General features: G+C 38.8%; 1 protein-coding gene across 3 annotated transcripts in view; it reads right to left on the minus strand.

Annotated features, from left to right (window-relative positions):
* Positions 1 to 22,719, minus strand: part of LOC306854327 (seizure protein 6-like) — a gene marked incomplete at its 5' end in the record, with an annotated part of 225,332 nt that overhangs the window by 65,000 nt on the left and 137,613 nt on the right. For all 3 annotated transcript variants that reach the window (XM_079392238.1, XM_079392237.1, XM_079392239.1), the window contains one exon: positions 17,567 to 17,756. In XM_079392238.1, the coding sequence (XP_079248364.1) occupies positions 17,567 to 17,756 (190 nt within the window). The remainder of the gene's footprint in view (positions 1 to 17,566; positions 17,757 to 22,719) is intronic.

Genomic DNA, 22,719 nt, shown 5'->3' on the forward strand with positions numbered 1-22,719 from the left:
CTCTCAAAATAGTATAATTTTACAGCCTTAAAAGGGAGCATATGTTCTCCAAAGTAACAGGAAGTCTCCAGTGACAAACACCATTTTGTCCGGAGGGGGAGTGCGCTCCTCATTATAAGTTGTACTTTCTTTCAGAGCTACATTGACTGTCTGCAGAGTGTTGTTGAATCTGCAACACGAGTCCGCAGACTGTATCCTGAGAGAATTGCGAAGGATTCTGGGGGGCGCATGTGTCACACGGTGAGGCAGGGAGCCTGGAGACACTCCCCGACATCTTGACAGAATCCCAGCATCCCTTTCTCTCTCTGACAAGCCATCAGAGCACTCATGTGCTTTCAGTAAAACCCAGAGCAGCCACATCCCCCTGACTCCAATAACACAGCCTCGCTCTCTCGCTGTCTGTCTGCTCACAGTACAGTGATAGATTATCTACACATTGGCCGCTACACCGAGTGGCGTGAATGCATCTCTCTCAGTATGTTGGCAACAAAATTGAACAGATTTTTTCTGCTCCATTGTATTTGGGATGAGGATAGACTACAAAAGGCAGCCTTTTCATACAATAAGTAAACAACTGTGGCAGTATGATTGTTTTGTAAATAACGGCACACGGTGATATTTGAAATCCAATGGATTATTTCAAGCTGTACATCAATCCGTACAAAAGTGTTTCAGGGAGGCAATTACACGGAATGAAAAGTGAACTTTAGAGCAGTACATGTGCTCATTGAGATAGGATTCACATATTAAACTGGATGTCAAACTTCATTCGCAGCCGAACGGAAAGGAAACTGCCAAGCAGAGACTTTCTAACTCGAATACAAGCGTATTTAAAAATCCCTGCATGAATATATAAGAAATGAGTGAAGTTTGGAATGAAAAATGCATGAGAATGCATGAGAATGCACAACGTGGCGGACAGCAGCAAACACGAATGCTCGAATCCTCCGGCACACGAGAAAGCATGAAAGTCTTGATGTTTTCTCCCACCCACTGACATCACGCTCCATTGTTAAACCATCTGCACTGACATGCACCCTGTGGCACAGCCAATCATTAATGTAATTACTGGGGTTTTGCATCATTACTGTTATTCACGGTTGTGAAGTAGGAGGGAACGGCTTTTAGTGGAAGAAGGAAACAATGGTAGCTGTAACCCAGACAACCTCAGGAACCACACTGCTTTTAAATCGGCCTCTCAATGACTATTTTTCTGCACTTCACAGAGTGACAGACAAATATGTGAGAGGTAGACTGTTCAAAATTGGTCCCTGAAATGGCAGTGTGTGTAATGGAGCAAAAAACAGCTGATTAATAGAGAACATAAAGACTTAATATTTTAAATAGTAGATTTCTTGAAGTAAATATTAGTGGTGCTTACCAACAAACAGTGCACTGGGTGGCTGCTTACTGGCCCAAGACACAAGGGCCCACCTCTGGGACTTTACAGTTATTTGCATCTTGACTGATCAGATTGTGGTCAAAGTGGTTATGCACACTTCATTTACATTTGGGCACATACAATGTCCATACAAAAGATATATATATATATATATATATATACATACATACACATACACACAGCAGGGGCGTAGATTACGCGGGGGACGCGGGGGACGTGTCCCCCCCACTTTTTATAAAAAGTAAATTCGTCCCCTGCACTTTTTCATTGGACAGTTGTGTTCTCGACATGTTGAGGTTTTAATGGAGCAATGTATATAAATGCAGAATGATTTAAAATTCAAAGAGACAAGATAATTTATACATGACGTTTACGTTTCCATGGCAATCAGTCACTCGGTTTGTGACGTCACGACATGCCCAGGCTCGCGCCCGCGGTCCCGCGCTGTATCCATCATTCATCATTAGAGGTCGAGATGAGTTCAAAGCGGCAAGAAACTCTTCACTTCTTTTTTACGAAAAAGTCAAGCAGCGTAAGTTGGCATGTGGGATCCGAATAGTGTTGCACAATGTTGAGTGACTCTGCCTATTGCTCTTGTTGAATAATTAGCAAGTTTTGATGTTCATTATATGGAGAAATAAAAAGCTGCCTGGACAAACATGCACTTATTTATTTTCAGTGTATTTTTCCGTAACTCTTTTGTAACGTCTTTTATTTTAACACGTATGTATGTTATCAGAACCCTTCAAATAAGAATAAAGATAATGTTGAACTGAGATTTTACAGCGTTTGCAGCATTGTGACATGTTTAACTCTGCCAATTCTACATGATGTATTTCAATCAAGTAACTTATGCAAGCACTGATCTGATACAGGACCAATCTTCATTTCTGTCATTATTGCACTAATTTGACGTTTTTATGTGTTGTCAAGAATGAACAAGAAACAGTCAGCCTAGGTTTGTTAGCAGAATCAGGACGACACACAGTGACAGGTGAGAAGAGTGGCTTTTAACACCTGGCTGTTTTTACATTTTATAACGTCTATAATACACAAGCGTTTGTAGGATTATATATGGACCAATCATAAAAAACACATAATTAGTCAAATATAGAAAAATAAAAAATAACATTAGTATGATGAACAACTTCTCAGCTATCATTTTTAACTACAGTAGGTAATTATTAGCTTGCATATTGGTTGTTCATTAGTACTTAAGCACATATTAATTCTGTATTCTTCATGACCATATTCTGCATCCCATAATCCTAAATTTAACAACTACAACGACTACCTTACAAGCTATTAATAAGCAGTAAATTAAGAGTTTATTGAGGCAAAAATCATAGTTAATAGTGAATATGTGTTTATCATTCTAAAGTGTGAAAAAATTATTTAGGATACAAATTATTGGTTATTGTCCAGCAGTGTACTTAATGTGTTATTTTCTTCTGTATGTCACTATTCCCTGTATGTACATGTTTCAAACACTGCTTTATTTGCTGTAGATGGAGGCAGAAGTGAATTCAGAGTTGAGAGTGAATGAGGCAGAGAGTTTCAGTGAGGCTTCAGAGGTAAAGATTATTTACAGCATTGTCTATGATAAGATATTTCTTATACCTTTTAACATAGACTAATCAGACTAATGTATAATAGAACAGAACAGAATAAAGGAGTATGTGAATGTCCAAGTATCCATTACTGGGTGCCATGTACTCTACATACAACACACACAAAATACAATCTGAAATATGTAAACAATAGTACCCTTATAAGGACATCTTTGTAATTTATACTCAAAAAGGTGCACAATATACCAATATGTACCGTAATGTACAACTATGAAACTTTTTGGGGTAAATAAGGTACAAAGATGTGCTTTTAAGGGTACTGTCCCAGTGACAAGCTGTTGTATTTCTTTCTTTCTTTTTCTTTTTTCTAACTTTCTTTCCTTCTATTTTATAATCATATATAATAATATAATCATAAAGCATATTAAGCAAAAAGGTATGATTAAAAATAAAACCTGTCAATTAGACAAGGGTTAACTGAAAAAAAACAACAACAAAAAAACAGGTATAACACTAGACATTCTGTCCCCCCCACTTTTGAAATGATGGCTACGCCCCTGACACACAGGTACATCTAAAAAAATTAGAATATCATGAAAAAGGTAAAAAATGTTGTCACGTTTTTGAAAGTGAAACCCATATATTATATAGATTCATTACACATACACATACATACTTCTGAAAAGTATGTTAATTTCTAAGCATTCAATACTTGGTTGGGCCTTCTTTTGCATGAATTACTGCATCAATTCGGCATGGCATGGAAGCAATCAGCCTGTGGCACTGCTCAGGTGTAATGGAAGCCCAGGTTGCTTTGATAGCGGCCTTCATGTCATCTGCATTGTTGGGTCTGGTGTGTCTCATCTTCCTCTTAACAAAAGCCCATGTTCAGGTCAGGCGAGTTTGCTGGCCAATCAAGCACAGTCACATCATGGTCATTGAACCAGCTTTTGGTACCTTTGGCACTGTGGGCAGGTGCCAAGTCCTGCTGGAAAATGAAATCAGCATCTCCATAAAGCTTGTCAGCAGAAGGAAGCATGAAGTGCTCTAAAATTTCCTGGTAGATGGCTGCGTTGACTGTGGACTTAAGAAAGCACAGTGGACCAACACCAGCAGATGACATGGCAGCCCAAATCATCACTGACTGTGAAAACTTCAGACTGGACTTCAAGCAACATGGATTCTGTGACTCTCTACTCTTCCTCCAGACTCTGGGACCTTGATTTCCAAATGAAATGCAAAATTTACTTTCATCTGAAAAAAGAACTTTGGACCACTGAGCAACAGTCCAGTTCTTTTTCTGCACAGCCCAGGTAAGACGCTTCTGACATTGTTCTGACTCCAGCTTCAGTCCACTCCTTGTGAAGCTCTCCCAAGTGTTTGAATCAGCTTTGCTTGACAGTATTCTCAAGCTTGCAGTCATCCCTGTTGCTTGTGCACCTTTTCCTACACAAATTCTTCCTTCCAGTCAACTTTGCATTTAATATGCTTTGATACAGCACTCTTTAAACAGCCACACCTTTCAGTAATGAGCCTCTGTGACTTACCCTCTTTGTGGAGGGCGTTAATGTTCATATTCTGGATCATTGCCAAGTCAGCAGTGTTCCCCATTATTGTGGTTTCAAAGAACAAGAGATACCCGGAATTTATACTGTCATTATAATGTCATTAATTGAAACTCAAATGTAAATATTCTAATATTTTGAGATGCTGATTTTTGACTTTGATGAGCTGTAAGCTCTAATCATCAAAATTAAAACAAAAAAAACTTTTGAAATGTTTTACTTTACATGTAATGAATCTAAAATATATGAAAGTTTCACTTTTTGAAATAAGTTACAAGAAAAAGTTTACTTTTTCACGATATTCAAATTTTTTTAGATGTACCTGTATATCTGATCTACTATTGTAATATATATATAACAAGTTTAACTGAATTGAAATTTAAATAAATTAATATAATTGTGATTTTTTTAGCTAAAAAGCAACAATTGTCTTGACAAACTAAACTTGACTGAACGTAATATAAAAATTGAAGCGACAGAGCGATACACAGAATAATAGGATGGATGGATGGATGGATGGATAGAATGAACAATAGAATGATAAACAGAATGAACGACAGAATGATAGAATGATAGATAGACAGACAGACACATTACAATTAAACTTTTATTCATCTAGGTGGATTGAATAATATAAATAATAATGGATGGATGGATGGAACAATAGAATGATGGATAGAACAATGGATAGAATGATGATAGAATGATAGAACGAACAATAAAATGATAAATAGAACAACAGATTGATAGAACGATAGATAGAATAATAGATAGAAAGATAGAACGATGGATTGAACGATAGATAGATGGATTGAATAATAGAAATAACCATAGATGGATGGATGGATAGAACAATAGAACAATGGATAAAACAATGGATAGAATTATGATATAACGACAGATAATGAACAATGATAAATAGAACAACAGAATGAACGACAGAATGATAGATAGAACAATAGATAGAACGATCGATTTCAATTGAACTTCTATTCAACTAGATAGATTGAATGATAGAAAGAACAATGGATGGATGGATGGATGAATAGATGGCTAAATAGACTCCAGTTCAAGTTCCTGTGCGCTTTGACCAATTTCTAATTCCAAGTTAAGATGAAAGGAAGCCAATCCAGCACCATACCATTGCCAGATACTGAAGATGCATCTTGGAGAATGTTTCACACACACTTAATTTCAATAAAGTCAATCATATTTAATAATTACACATAATTTGGAGTGTGAGCATGCAGCGCTGTTCTCTGAGACGTTGGCGGCACATGGCACTTCTCAGCTAATTGGCTATGAGGATTCAGCCTGTTGTTTCTCATTTCTGTCTAATAAAGCACGAAGCGTACACCACTTCTCATGCTGGCTTTGTTACATTCAGATCATTCTTATTAGATCACTCTTCAGGCATAGGAGTCCTTCAGATTTGATTGTAGAGGGGGCGTCTTATGTGATCGCAGGTTTTCTTGTGTAAGCTCATTGAAGACTGATGAAGAACAAGTCCCTCAATGCTCCCCGACTCTCGAGGACATATGGACATTTGAGAGCTTTGGCCATTGAACTGGCCGGCCAGTTTCAGTCAGCATTTCATTTAAACTTAAACGCTTCTAAAATGGGCTACTTTTCAGATATTAACTAACCTGAAAAGGCATGCCAACCTCATTATCTGCAGCCATCATGGACAGAGACAAGCACACACTCTGCCAAAGGGGCTAATTAAAATCTCCTTTTATTCGTCTTCTTTGCTTGGCTAAACCTCATGAGCTGAGCCAAGATGGTTCCTGTAAGTCAAAGTCTTTTATTTGCATGTTATTTCTGACACATTCAGGGTTGCGACCGAACCGGAGGACAGAAGCCAGCCTTAGAGGAATAGCATTGAAACCGTCGAGAACTACATAGAGAAACTCATTTGTGCTTCAAACAAACATAAAAGCTGCAGGCTGGTCAGACGCTTTCAATTGAGCTTAAGTAGTCGGATCACAGGATTTTTGTCTGCTTGTATTGCTCAGCGCCCATGTACTTGACATGCGCGGCTAGATGCACAATAACATACAAGCCACCAGCTATTTCTTTATCAATTTAATTTACCTTTACACAGAAATCTTTGCGGACAGCCTAGTCTCATGATACTGGATTTGCTGGATCAGAAGCAGGACTGGCTCCATCCCCTAGAGAGGGGTGGGAAGTGGGATACCGCCTTTTTAAAAGTGCCTTCTTCCCTGGAACATCACAGGCTGGGCTTCCTAGCTGGGAGGGAGGGTTTATAAATAAATGGATGGAAGATCTGGAGCTATGCTAACATCTGTGCGGCAGTGAGGAGTGAGTTGTCAACACACTTTCCACACACCTACACACACTAGATCTCACTCCGTCCTAATCCACCATCACCACCGGTGGAGAACAGCCTGGATGTTACTGCCGCTGTGCTGGAATAGCATGCCGTTTGAAACAGCTATTTGCTATGGTTTGCTAACAGCTGCCAAGAAGTGTTCGCACAAGGCCGTTATCATTACAATCATTATCAAGTGGATGGGGTTTTAGTCAGCGGAAGTCAGACTCATTTACACTGTAATTCTATTGATCAGCTTCCAAAAATGTCTGGCAAAGAAAGCTGTGGATGTGAAAAATGTTCCTAGAAGCATAATACATATAGTCTTATTATGTGTGATTCATTGATGCATTTTATTTCAGAGAGAAAAATGTTTGTCTTTGTAATGGTATCAAAACTAAGATTGTAGTGCTCTCTGAAACAACTCTTTTTCAGTGAAAGAGGTCATGAACTGCCTTTTTTATTATTTTGTACTGTTACAATCTATTTCAAAGCATTTATGGTTTCTTTCCACTCCTATTAAGCAAAATTTGGGATATCACTTTAATAGTATGATTAACAGCACAAAAATGTGTGTGTCACGAATACGGTCTGTGGCCTTACGCCCGATAGCCACCAGAGGTCGCCTCTCCATCATATTGACTCTCACACCACACAGCACACTGGACTGCATTTACCATCATCCATTGCACGGAAGACACACACACAGCTGATTACACTAATCACGCTCACAGCTGAGAACTCTTACTATCACCCAATCACACACTCCTTATAAGCCTTGGACTTTCTCTCTGTGATCGCCGAGTATTGTATAGCGTATATCCAAGCGATAGCTACTCTACAGAGCCCTCTCCGTTGTCATAATTTTGCCTTGTTAGTTTCCTTGTGTTTTGATATCTGCCTGTGTTTCCTGGATTAACCCTTTGCCTTACCGTTCAGACTCTGTTTGCACCTCGTTTGGATTATTGCTTGTGTACCTGGATTATCTCTCTGCCTTGCCCTATTTGATATTGTTCGCCGATCGTCGACCCACGCTTGCCCTAGGATCACTCTTGTGTCTTGCCCGTGCCATATCTGTTTGCCATTGTTTGACCCTGCCTGTGTATTGACTATGTTTATAAATAAAAGCTTGCACCTGGATCCGCACGCCTCACGTCTTGTTCGCCTCGTTACAGTGTGTGTGTGTGTGTATATATACTTTGATTTAAAATAAATAATTAAAATATAATAATTAAAAAATATACACGTAAAAATAATAAATTAGATAATTTTTTAATAAGATAAAACATATAGGGCACACTTTATTTTAAGGTCCAATTCTCGCTATTAACAAACCATTAACTACGAATTTTGCCTCAATAAACTCCTAATATCCTCTATATTAATAGTTATAAGGCAGTTGTTACTTCTTGCTATTATGGTCACATGGAATATGTGCTTTATAAGTACTAATAGTGGGCAGTCGTGGCCTAATGGATAGAGAGTTGGACTTGTAACCCGAAGGTCATGGGTTCGAGTCTCAGGTCTGGCAGGGATTGTAGGTGGGGAAGTAACCAACACTCGCTCCACCCTCAATACCACGACTGAGGTGAGACACTTGAGCAAGGCACCGAACCCCCAATCTGCTCCCTGGGCGCCGCAGCATTGGCTGCCCACTGCTCCGGGTGTGTGTACACTTGGATGGGTTAAATGCAGAGCACAAATTCCGAGTATAGGTCACCATACTTGGCCACACACCACTTCCCTTTCCCCTAATAAACAGCCAATGTGGTAATTATAGGCAAGTTAATAAGCAACTAGTTAATAGAGAGAATCATCCCTATACCAAAATATTTGTACAATTTAGTAAATAAACTTTTCAAATAAATAGCTTAAAATGCTGACTTTTAATATGCAAGTACTGACTTGCAAGTACTTGACTGACTGCATAAAAAAGTAGTACTGAATAAAATTTTTATTTCTACATGTTATTTGACAGTATAACACATTTTTAGGCAGCAGATTACAGCAGCCGGTGCTGCTTATCTGCATAAAATGTTCTCATGTTACGGGAAATCACTGGCTCTGATTGAAAATAATTGACTTTCCATATCTTAGTAAACTATAACATGTGAACAGCCCTTTAGTTTTCAACCCCTCACTTCAACCACTGTTCTCCATTCAGGTGTGTAATGGCCACTTTTTACAATCCAATAAGTTCCTAATAGATAAAATCAAGTTATCCCTTATTAAATATAATGTTTCACTCAAAATAAGTCAAATTATCAGTGCAAAATAGGATGCAAACACCTGCTGACTTGAATACTGATAAGTTAAAAGACAAAGTGATTAAGGGTGTACAAAATTACAGAAGAACAACGAAAAAAAAAAGAATAATAGAGGGAGATAAAAACTCCTCAGTCATAAATCTGCCATAGACTTGAACACGAGGGCGGTTTGGCCTTTTATTATTGGCCGTCACACACTGCAGGAGAGCACAAAAATTAATGTTGCAGATATGAGACGGCCTCAGGCAGAGGTGAACCTGGCATAAAGGTGAAATACAGCCTGAGCCGCACATCTGCTTAAGCTGATCTGACACCTCAACCGCCGAACGCTCTGACACCACTAAATGTCAAAGCTCTTTTACGGAAACTTTGCCTGTCTTTTAACGCAGCTGTCAAAGACACTGATCCATCCGGTCGTTTATCACTGAGAAGGGTAACGTTTGCGCCAAGACGCACAGGTTTCAGGTCTACAAATCAGACACGGATGCATGACACGACTCCCTAATCGGGTGAGAAAGGTGACATACTGTGTACAGAGTGGCAGGCCACATAAAGTTAATATGATAATGGTGCTTATAAAACCGAGAAAGGAAAGAATTACAGCTCTCTTGTTCGATTAACGCACAGGTCCTGAGAAAACGTGCAATTCTATGGGACTCAGCATGGTACCATCTCTTTCTGTCGCCCCACCGACTCTTTAAATGTTAAAGCAATTTCCCACAGAGAAGGGGAGGAAGGAGAGTGCTTGGCGGTTAATTGTGGAGCCTTTTCATTGCAAAATCTCCTTTGCTCTTTTTCTTATTTCATGAACGGCCCTATTTTAATCTATCAATCTCCATGGCCTTGCTCACACCTGCGGCATTGTTCGCTCTTAAAGCCGTGCTTAGAAATGACCTGATATGACTCTTCTTACTGTGCCGGTCCAGGTCTTTTTTTTTTTTGGGACGACTCCAAGACGTAACTCTTTGATGAGAGGGCAGGATTCATTAGCCTGTCAACCTCTCAAAAGAGGTAGCTCATTACGTGGAAATTAATTAGCCATTCTCTCAGAGACGGTGTGTCCATCCATAATCAGATCTGTCTCGTCTTGCACACCTGTCTAATGAAAATGTTTTCACTTTTTTCGCACCAGACAAGGTGAACCTAGGGATCAAACAGAATGGAATATCAAAGCGCCATCGTCTTCCAGAACAGAAAAATTCAGAGAATTGAATTATCTATGACAGTGTATAGACACAGAAGAGTTTGAATTGTTTAATTTTGTTTTACAGCTATTCCGACTCACCTGTAAAACAGTCAAGCTCACCCAGAGATCCATTAGAACTGGTTTTACTTTCATCTAGCGCTCTATAAACCACAAGGGCGGAACTGAAATAAAATCCAGATGCGGCGAGCTCCAGATCATTTGGGATTCAGGGTCTCGGCCCAATGCCACACAGGCGGGCAGGGTCAGAAGGAAAGAGAGGTGTGTGAATGAGTCAAGGCAGGGCATGTCTAGACACATAAAACTACCACATTCCCATCTATCACAGAAATCCAGTCTGTCAGTGCGCGACAGCATTTACAGTGCCTCCATGGAGACCTTGCCGACAAATAAGGTCAAAGGACGACTTACACAGTGTATAAGATTGTATCATAAAATGCCTTGACTTAGACTTTACGGTCAAGCAGCAAATAATAAACTTTGACCATTTTGAGAGTACAGATCTCCTGAGGGATTAGAGAGATATTGACCCAATGCTAGTGTGACATTGCCAGTTACAACTGGCTGCCTCAAGAATAGCTCTTTAACTTTAACTAGATATAACCCAATCAGACCTAAATATATGTTCTGGCAGTTTGCATTTAAAATCAGACAAAGATAACCTCATAATTGTTTTTAGGATTATATTTTAATAGAAAACCTCTTTGTCAGTAAAACAGTAAGTTATAATTTGTAATTCAAATGCTGTTCTTTTGAACTTTCTATTCACTGAAGAATACACAAAATTGCACAAAAATATTAAGCAGTACAACTGCTTTCTGTTACAGAAGACCAGACTGCGTGACGTATATTAAAACAGGTATTTATTGACAGACTTCGGGCAATATGGAGTAGAACAGGTAAGTGGTAATTCTTGGATTCTTCGGAGATCTGGAGGAACGTTAACTTGGGTATCTTTTTTTGACAGGAGACAAGGAACAGGAGCTGGACACACACCTCACCAATACGACTGACAAGGACTGAACTCGGGAGCAGACAGACTCGGGATCGCTGGAGGACACACTCGGGATGAAACACAGCAGGTAAGTAGACAAGGAGGTAAGTATCAGGCATAGAGATTGTGATAGCAATGGGAGTCCTCTTCGATGAACGAGACCGGACACTGGAGTGCTGTGAGGTGTGTGTATTTAAGGCTTGGCTAATGAGTGGTTTATCGATGTGCAGGTGAGTGTGATCAGTACTCAGGTGAGAACATGTGCGTGCGTGCGTGCGTGCGTGCGTGCGTGCATCATGACTGGTGGAGAACAGACAGATCTGTGATATTACCTCCCCCTCCCGGAAGGTGCGTCCCGCAACGTAGGCGCCCTGGAGGCCGGTGCAGGCTCAGGGAGCCATGGTGGATCTGGGAGCCTGGAAGGCTCTCTGGAGGAGCGGGCTCCGGTGGGCGCTCTGGAGGCGCGGACTCTTGGGGGCGCTGAGCTGGATGTAACCAGCGGAGACAAAGGAGGGCGCTCTGGAAGCGCGGACACTTGGAGGCGCTCAGGCAGCACGGAGCTGGACGGGACCAGCTAAGACATAGGAGGGCGCTCTGGAAGCGCGGAGCTGGACGGATCCAGCGGGGACACATGAGAGCTGGACGGGACCAGCAGAGAAACAGGAGAGCTGGACGGGACCAGCGGAGACTTAGGAGGGCTCTTGCAAGGAGCTTCTGCCGGCGGGCTTGCCATACATTCTGATGGCGGGCTTGGTATGGCCGCAAACGGCGGCGGGCTTGGGTTGGCCCTGGACAGCTGTGAGTTCGGGAGACGAGGGGTAGATTTCAGCGCTGACCGGACAGATGTTACACATGGATCTAATACTTTCGCCCCCAGGTCAGCGCTGTTGGAGGTCCACTTACGGGCTCGCGGGGACTTCAGGGAATGTTGGCGACCGCCGTCATTGGTCATTTCAGACTGGGATTTCGGAACGGAGATTCCTTCCACTGGGGTTGACTTTGGGACTGGAGCAACTTTAGCATCCTTGTCGATATCACTTACTGTTAAGGGAGAACCTGCTAGTAATAGCACATATTCAATATATTGTGCAAGCGAGCCAGGGTTTGTAGCAGCTGGTGCTTGGAGATACAGATGATCATTAAGACCTGTCCAGAACACAACCTTTAACGTCCCATCATTCCAGCTGTTGAGGAGCATTCCAGCTGGAGGAACTCCTCAACATAGTACACAATGGGACGACCATCTTGGGTTATGGAGAGTAGGACTGTTGCAGGATCAAACGTGGAGCTCATTCTGTGCATATGGTAATGGTCCAGTCTTCTATTACAGAAGAGGGACTCAGGCTGCATGACGTATAGTAAAACAGGTATTTATTGACAGACTTCGGGAGTACAATAGAATATGGAGTAGAACAGGTAAGTGGTAATTCTTGGATTCTTCGGAGATCTGGAGGAATGCTAACTTGGGTATCTTTTCTTGACAGGAGACAAGGAACAGGAGCTGGACACACACCTCAACAATATTGCCGACAAGGACTGAAATCGGGAGCAGACAGACTCGGGATCGCTGGAGGACATACTCGGGATGAAACACAGCAGGTAAGTAGAAAAGTAGACAAGTATCAGGCATAGCGATTGTGATAGCAATGGTAGTCCTCTTCGAATGAACGAGACCGGACACTGGAGTGCTGTGAGGTGTGTGTATTTAAGGCTTGGCTAATGAGTGGTTTAACGATGTGCAGGTGCGTGTGATCAGTACTCAGGTGAGAACAGGTGCGTGCGTGCGTCGTGACTGGTGGAGAACAGACAGATCCGTGACACTTTCAACATTGATAATAATTAGAAATGTTTCTTGAGCCCCAAATCAGCATATTAGAAGGATTTCTGAAGGATCATGTGCCACTGAAGATTCAACTTTGCCATTACAGGAATAAATTGCATCTAAAATACAATACAATACAAAGAGATTAATTAAATATATTAAATTACATTGATATTTCACAATATTACTGTTTTTATTATGTTTTTGTTAAAGGGGTCATGAACTGATAAATCAAAATTCCCTTTAACTTTTGACATATAAGAGAGCATTGTACTATAAAAACATCCTGTAAGTTTCAGAACTCAAAACTTTCTTGTTAGTATAAAACAGCTTATATTGAAGCCAATCTGCTAAAATGACAGGTTGTGGAATGTGGCACTTTTGTGACGTAATAGTGTGGCTAAACACTGCCTCCGCAGCAGAAGAATAATGCCTGCTTCTACATCACTGCCTGTTTAGCCCCACCAATTTGCGCATGTAGTAGGTAAAAAAAGGAGAGAGGCAAATGCAGGTCTATGCAAAAAACAAAAGGAAGAAGTTTATTCTTTATGAAGTTCCAGACCGCGTCGGTAAGAACTTGGTCCTTTGTTCACTTCATTTTACTGCAGATTTGTTTACAAACGGCACAATTTGACGCAGGATTTTCAGAAATATTTTAAACTAAAAGACCATGCTGTGCCAACTATACTGGATCTGACAGTAATGTCGCAACACACAAGTGTGAGTAAGTGTTTTTATTACGTGGTCACTATTGCTTTGTTTCTTACAGATCGTTTGATACAGTATGTACTGAATATTTATGCGTTTTTAACAGCAGCGTCCATCTGTGAAGGACGTAGACTGTCAAACATAAACAACTGTTAGCCAATCATAGCAGTGGGCGTTTACTTCAGAGTTTACAATCCACCACACCTATTCAAACTGTGCGTTCTGATAAGGGGAGTTAAAAACAGGACAGAAAATAGCCTATTATTTCTAAATTATTATGTTTTTTTATATAAAAATCTTGACAATAAAAAACAAAACAAAAAAACAACATTTAAAGAATGTATCATGGGTGAGCATAAGAGACTTCTTTTAAAAACACCAAAATTTGAATCGGCTGTGTATCTGAAGAAAGACATACCTTTATTTTCTTTATGTTATTAGTAAAGAATATATGTATTTTGCCTGATTAACACTCACAATTAACTGATTGTTACTTCCAAAAGACAAAATGCTGACATCTAACAATAACATTAGCATTGCTTGTGCTATGCAATATCCATCAATATATCATCAAATTTTTTTACTGAGTGATAATGAAAAACATGTCAGTAAAAAACATGTCTAAAAAAAGATTTTGTTATATTTGTAATTTGTAATTTTGTAATTTTAGAATATTTTGCTCACAGTTACAATGAATTTACTGAAGCCTTAAATAAAAAAAATAGGGTTTTCTTCAAAAAGTTACATGCCTACTGGCCAGCAACGCTTTCATTTACTCGCAAAAGTCTTTTTTTCCTTGCACGTGGTGCGTGGTGAGTGTGAATTTTGGCTGAACGAGAGTGCAATGGAAGTAACAGACAAAAAAAAAAAGCAAGAAGTGGAGCCCTGCTTCGGCTGAGGATGTGTGTCAGTGGTTGAGAGCGTGTATCTCAGCAGGTGATCCCTTGCCCTGCAGGGTTAATCTCCTCTGGGAGGGGCGAGCGGCAGGGTGGAGGATATTACAGCAGCTTCCTCAGCCATCACCTCACACAGCAGCTCGCCATGCACGGCTAGGCTCAGCCCAGATCAGCCGACTTTATCACGGCTCAACTACACAACTGAGCTCTTATTGGGGCAGGACTGAGATCCTCAGCTCATAATACCCTGTCTAAAGCATTCGTCAAATCAGTTTACCTGCAACACATGCATATGGATACAGATGTGCTTCCTCTTCAGTGTCGTATGAGAGTGACATCATCTGAAGCTTGTGGCATTTGAGCGGTGGTGCGGCGAAGGGGGCGATTACCTGTTGAAAGGCCATTCAGACCCCAACAACCTCCATTTCTAACTCCACTCCATCAGTCCTGCCTTGTTTGTGTTTAACCTTTATCCAGACGCAAAGGGGGGCGGCGAGAGTCCTTTCATTGTGATCTGAATTATTGAGAGGTCTAAATCTTTAATGTGCATGTCTCTGATGGAGGTTCTCATTTAGAGAATCTGTCATCCGTCAAACTGTACAGCCTGCTGAACGTTGAGACGGGACCGGTGTGTTAGAGGTATAGTAGAAAATAGCATTGCTATAGACACATGACAAGAGATCAAAGTTAAATGCAATATAAAAGAGTTTGATGTGTTTATACTCTAATACGCACAACACAAATGGAGATACATGCTCATCCATGTCGAAACACAGCCAATTTTCTTTCTAGACATGCCTGACATGACCATGTTAAAAAAACTGATATTTGAACAAAAACATCCAGAAGTGTTATTCCATTACGAGTAGTTTTCTGAAAGTGAGATGATAGCAAGGAAACTTAAATAAAGTGCAAAAATGCAAACAGAACCTGCATCTAATCTCAATGATTGCAGAAAATCAAGTGGACTATAATTTTATTCGGTAGCTCAATGAGGATCATTCTCTCAATAACCTCAATATGTTGAAGTACAAGGCCGTAGGTTTGGTTTTAACATCAGTGGGGAGATTTTAACCTCAAATTCTTTGAGATGCAACATGTTTTTGGAAACAAAGTGAAACTGCTTGTTACATCTCATCAGTTGTTCTTGTTTAAAAATAATATTTATTTAAGAATGTAAGTGTTCATACACTACCATTTGTACATTGAATAAAAGAATCCAAAACTGTACTTGCACAGTATCTTCATGCTGAACTTTTCAAAATCATGTCAAGCTGCAAAAATGGCAGACATCCTGTCATGCTATACATTTGAGTGAAGAGACCAAAATTTCATTCATTATTATAAATATAATGAAAATAATTTGTTTAAATGCTTTATTTATTATTCTATATATATTAATATTTTAATTATTATAAATATTATTAAAAGTTATACCAATTCTACACTTTAAATCTAAAACCCCCCAAAATCTGCTGTATATTCATGCTATTCGAATGCACATTTGGCTTCATTGCAGTGTTGTTATCATTAACTAAATCTATTAAAATATTTGTGGTAACTGAAATATATAGCTATAATAAAATATAAATAAATTCAATTAAAAACTAAAACTTAAAAGACTAATAAAAAGTTAAAGTACTAAAATGACTAAAACTAAAGCTGAAATATATGTAAAGCTAATAAATGAATATATTAAAACTAAATAAAAAGAATAACAATGACACAAAGCAAAATTACTGAAACTGAAAATACAAAAATGAAATAAAAGCTAATTAAAATATTAATAAATACTAAAATAATTTAAAAATAATACTAAAATAACACTACTTCATTGATATTTGGCATTTAATATCTTGACATGCTATATAATTATACATGAGATTAGGGAAAATAATTATGGTCAGGTTCTGATGACCATCTATGTTTCTTATCCGATAAAGATCAGCACAAACATTCTGTTAAACTACTTCTTTTGTCATCTACAGAAGAAAGTCACTCACACGGGTTCAACATGACAACAGGTTGAGTAAATAATCATATCATTTTTGTTCATCCCTAAATCTACAGCCATACTGCACCATATATTTATACTAGATCCCAATCCCTGATTGCTATAAGTCTAATAGAGGGAATGTACGGCTTCTTTTCTAAGAAAGCTGAACACCACTGATTACCCCCAACACACTTATAAAGACAGAGAGAGACAGGAAGAGGGGGTGGAGTGTAAACGACTTTCTTATTCAAAAGGCACATTAAGGATGTGCAAAAAATGATATTACTCCACTGCACAGTTCATTAGCTCACAGGAACAAAAGAATTAGCCTGTATACAGTCATTTGTCATTTTATGGCTCCGCATAACAAACGAGAAAACCAGTGCTGCGCAGGGCAGGGCACATCAGCGCTGCGTAACCTTTTCTGTTGTGCCGATCTCCCCTTGATGACTCTGTTAAAAGACTATTAGCAGAGAATTATCCAAGTCATTCTCTGATGTAATTATGCGGCCTATTGACAGCAGCTGTCATTTTCAGGCTAACATGAGCATATTATGTTGACATGAGATAACAAGGAGTGTTTCCCCTTCAGTGCACAGAGAGTCTCTCCTAATAGAAAGCAATGATTGAGAGCTCCCTATTCTCAGAGTCCTAATCATTCGTGCCAATCTAATCAGTAAGTGTACACTCATAAACAGGTTTGTCTAGAGCACTTGATCCATGCCAGCCGGAGACACTGGCACAAGCGCAATTAGCAGGAAGTAGATGAAGCAGATGTTTAGAGGTTGACGCGTAGGACGGCTCACCTTGGTAACGCAGCAGCAAGGAGCTGGACTGCGGCTGCCGGCTGCCGAAGTGAATGGAGATTTGGTTGCTCCAGCTGCGTACCACCAGACCTTTCAGTAAGATGGACTCGTTGGCCAGGACAGAAGGATCCCGGCCTCCCAGGTCTTCAAATCTGACCACGTCACCCTCAGCCAGGCTCACATTCATCACCTTAATGTTAAGAGAGATAAGAAGAAAGAGAGCAGAGACACTGTTAAAGAACATATGAAAACTAAGTGAGCTTTTTAGCTTTTAATTTATCATACTAATAGGTGTTTCTTCAGCTGTGGGCCATGTAGACACTTACAGGTATCACAAGAGAACTGTCATTTTTGTTTTTTTTCCCCCTGAGAGTCATGAATATTTCCACCACGGTGTTATTTCTACTATTTCTAAATGATTTAATGACGTTCTGGGATGGACATTACAGTGATGGACAAAACATTTTTGGAAAAAAAATGGTAGACTCCATTGTCTTGCTATGACTAATTCCATAGCTAGCATTTCAAATATCTAGTATTGTTAGTAGTTAGTTGTAGTGGTTAGTTAGTATAGTATTAACTAATCGCCAGCCATCTTCATTGTCTGATGAAGAGCAACATGAACATTCTGATAAACCTCTTCTTTTTTTGTTCTACTGAAGAAAGAAAGTCATGTGGGTTCAGAACGACAACAGATTATATAGAGTAAATTATATAATTGTATTATAATTATATTAATATATTATTATTATTTATACATTTTATAGTATTTATGTATCTTGTGTTGTTATTGTTAACATTTTTTTTAAATGTTGCTTTCATTAATTGAAATAAAATCAAATATAAATATGAGGTAAAAACTTAAACTTCACACACAATTTTTTGCCTTGAGATGTTGCTCTGGCAAATAACTGAAATAAAATGCTTCAGCTGAAATATCAAAATTACTAAAACTAAAACTGAAATAAAAAATAAAGCTACAAAAAAGCTAAAGTAAGGTACAAAAAACAAAAAAGTAATACAAATAGTAAAAAACTAAATTACTAAAAATTATTTAAAAAAAATAAATGCTAATTAATTTTTTTTTAATAAACACTATAATGGAATATAAACAATACCAAAATGCCACCATCATCTTAAATGTACCAAAAATCATAATATTTTCACAGAAAAATCTGAATATTTCATATAATTTCAGCTTGATTGGAAATGCTGAAAAATTACCTGCCGACTAAACCTATTTATTTCATTTTTTTCTTTTTGCGTCTTATTTCATCTCATTTTAGACTTTTGTCTCACTGGTACATTACTAACTTAATGAAAATAAAAATGATAAGGGCCTAAACTGTTCAGTGTGGTGGAAGTGACAACACATAAAAAGTTTTAATATAAAAACTTTTGTAGAATTGTAGGTTTTATATAAAAGAATATTAAAATAAAACTCTCCTGCTATGTAAAATGCCTCCCCCCACTGTTTCAAACATGACTAATGCAATCAGAAGCACTTAAGTAATTTAATAGGGTCTTTAAATACTCGTGGTGTAGGAGTGTTTAAACCTGGAAAAGTTTGGACAATACACAAAACGGACAGATTGACGTGTTTTCGGATATGCAGAGGTGGCAGTGGGGTAACACATTCTGCCACACTGACGGCACTCATAATGCTGTTGGCTTGACTGTCTGCCAAGCTGCATGGTAATTGCACCACGGGCAATCTCCTGTCTGCTGAAGCCAGCATGCATATCCTCACCTGTCACTAATAGAAAGCCACAGCTGCCCATTAGTTCTCGTTCTGCCCGTCTACCACTTTAGACAACACATGCAACAACTGCATGAGCCAATATCCAATACTTCAGCGTGGGTGGAAGTCGTAACTTGGAGCGAAATAAAATAGTGGGAGTCTGAGGAATAATTACAATCATGCTGAACAAAAAAGTCAGACCTATTCAACTAGCGTGCCGTCGCGAAACTGAGCCATTGTGGCTGATCTGGGGTCAGTTGGGATGTGCCCTTTGTGCTCCTCTCAGGTAATGAAAGCGTCTTTAATCAGATGCAGGCAAATGAGTCTGACCTAAGGAGGGACCTTGCCTAGACGCAGACGTGACGACAGGTTAATGAGGCCTCGCACACATCGACCTCAATCTAGACACCCGTAACTCCTCACGACAGGAAGACACCTCAAACAAACTCTCAGCTCAAATTAATGCCGCTGTCTGTAGTCTACCATCAGGAAAGTTTTACAAAAAGCACAACAATTTCAATTCGTCCATGGCGAACGATGAGGATTGAATTTAAATAGGGATTGTGGAAACGCTCTTAGAGGCCCCTGAGTGCTGTGAAGGCAACAGGTGACAACCTGATGATGTGTACTACAGAATAAATTCACGCTTAATAAAGCCAAAGCTGCAATGTGCTGAAGCAGTCTATAAAACAAAAGTGCATTACAAAGTAATCACATTACACTAAAAGCCCTCGGATAATAAAATGTTTCCAGAATATTGCTCGCCATAATCCAATTTGCGTTGGCACGGGGCCCGACCGTCTACCCCACGCATGTAATCCCTCGCATTAAACACGACTGTCAGTCAGACGCAGACGTTGGCGTGTAAATGCGCAGCTGCTGTGTCATTCAGGGTCAGTGTTGATTAAAATGTTTGCTGTTTTTAACAGAGCACAACAGACAGGTTCAGAATAAAAGGAAATTACGTCAATTGTGCCAGCGCTCCCAGCCTGCCCAGAGGCCCCATATATTATGAGTGAACAGGGGGAAACAGGAAGCCTGGTGGTTTGTGTCCCAAATACAAAAAAGACCTTAAAGGGGCAGTACTTAATATAGACCACAGTCAATATTAAGATTATATTATTTGTCAATATTATTTTCTCTTGCTATGAGATTGCAACAATTTAACAGAGCAGTAGAAGACCAAACTGGAATTTGAAGTACAATCAAATTAGTGTTGTCAAATGATTAATTGTGATTAATCACATCCCAAATAAAAGTTTGTGTTTAAATAATATATGTGTGTGTACTGTGTATATTTATTATGGTATTATATATAAATGCACACACATGCATGTATGCATGTATAAGAAACATATGTCTTATTTATATTAATATATATATATATATATATATATATATATATATATATATATATAATATTAATTAGATATAAATATAAAAATATATATACATGTAAACATGTATGTGTGTACATTTATATATACATAATAAATACACATAGTACACACATATCACGTGAACGCAAACCTTTATTTTGGATCCGATTAATTCAGATTAATCGTTTGACAGCACTAAATCAAATACGATGATATCTGAAAATGCTTGAATGTGAAAATTATTTGTTGCACATAATCATAATACTCAATTAAAACTGTGCTAAAATAACATAATACAATTCATATTACATCCAAATAATCATGCCATTAAAAAAAACATTTTTTTGCAAATATTATAGTGTGTGTGTATACATATATATTTATATATATATATATATATATATACAGGTGCATCTCAGAAAATTTGAATATGGTAAAAAAGTTAATTTTTTTCTTGTAACTTTTTTCAAAAAGTGAAACTTTCATATATTTTAGATTCATTGCATGTACAGTAAAACACTTCAAAAGTTTTTTTGTTTTAATTTTGATGATTAGAGCTTACAGCTCATGAAAGTCAAAAATCAGTATCTCAAAATATTAGAATATTTCCTAAGATCAATCAAAAACAGGATTTGCAAAACAGAAAAGTTCAAGTGCTTTAAAGTTTGTTCATTTATGCACTCAATTCTTGGTCGGGGCTCCTTTAGCACAAATTCCAGCATCAGTGAGGTGTGGCATGGAAGCGATCAGCCTGTGGCTCTGCTGAGGCACTATTGAGACTTCAGCTCGTCTGTATTGTTGATTGACTGTTTCTCATCTTTCTCTTGAAAATATACCATAGATTCCTTATGGGGTTCAGGTCAGGCATGTTGGCTGGCCAATCAAGCACAGTAATATCATGGTCAGCAAAGCACTTGGAAGTGGTTTTGGCACTGTGTGCAGGTGCTAAAGTCCTGCTGGAAAAGAAAATCCGCATCTCCATAAAGCTTGTCAGCAGATGGAAGCATAAAGTGCTCCAAAATGTCCTGGTAGACGGCTGCATTGACTTTGGACTTGATAAAACACAATGGACCAACACCAACAGACATCACAGCACCCCAAATCATCACTGACTTCAGAAACTTCACACTGGACTTCAAGCAGCTCGGATTCTGTGTCTCTACAGTGTTCCTCCAGACTCCAGACCTTGATTTCCAAATCAAAAGCAAAATTTACTTTTATCTGAAAAGAGGACTTTGGAGCACTGAGCAACAGTCCAGATCTTTTTCTCCACAGCCCAGGTAAGATGCTTCTGACGATGTTTCTTTTTCATAAGTGGCTTGGTAGTCCTTTTCCTGAAGACGTCTGAGCGTGGTGACTCTTGATGCACTGACTCCAGCTTCAGTTCACTCCTTGTGAAGCTCTCACAAGTGTTTGAATCAGCTTTGCTTGACAGTATTCTCAAGCTTGCGGTCATCCCTGTTGCTTGTGCACATCTTCCTACCCAATTTCTTCCTTCCAGTCAACTTTGCATTTAATATGCTTTGATACAGCACTCTGTAAACAGCCGCACCTTTCAGTAATGACCCTCTGTGACTTACCCTCTTTGTGGAGGGCGTCAATGTTCGTCTTCTGGATCATTGCCAAGTCAGCAGTCTTCTCCATTATTGTGGTTTCAAAGAACAAGAGATACCCAGAATTTATACTGTATGGATGGTCATTTATTGAAACTCAAATGTAAATATTCTAATATTTTGAGATACTGATTTTTGACTTTCATGAGCTGTAAGCTCTAATCATCAAAATTAAAACAAAAAAAAAACTTTTGAAGTGTTTTACTTTACATGTAATGAAGCTAACATACATGAAAGTTTCACTTTTTGAAATGTTACAAGAAAAAAATGAACTTTTTCACCATATTCAAATTTTCTGAGATGCACCTGTATAGAGAGAGAGAGAGAGAGAGAGAGAGAGAGAGAGAAAATGCTTTTGAAAGAAGCGTCTAATGCTCAACAAGGCTGCATTTCTTTGATCAGAAATACAGTAAAACTAAA

This window comes from Barbus barbus, assembly GCF_936440315.1.
Source record: "Barbus barbus genome assembly, chromosome: 34".
In the NCBI taxonomy this organism is placed as follows: Eukaryota; Metazoa; Chordata; class Actinopteri; order Cypriniformes; family Cyprinidae; genus Barbus; species Barbus barbus.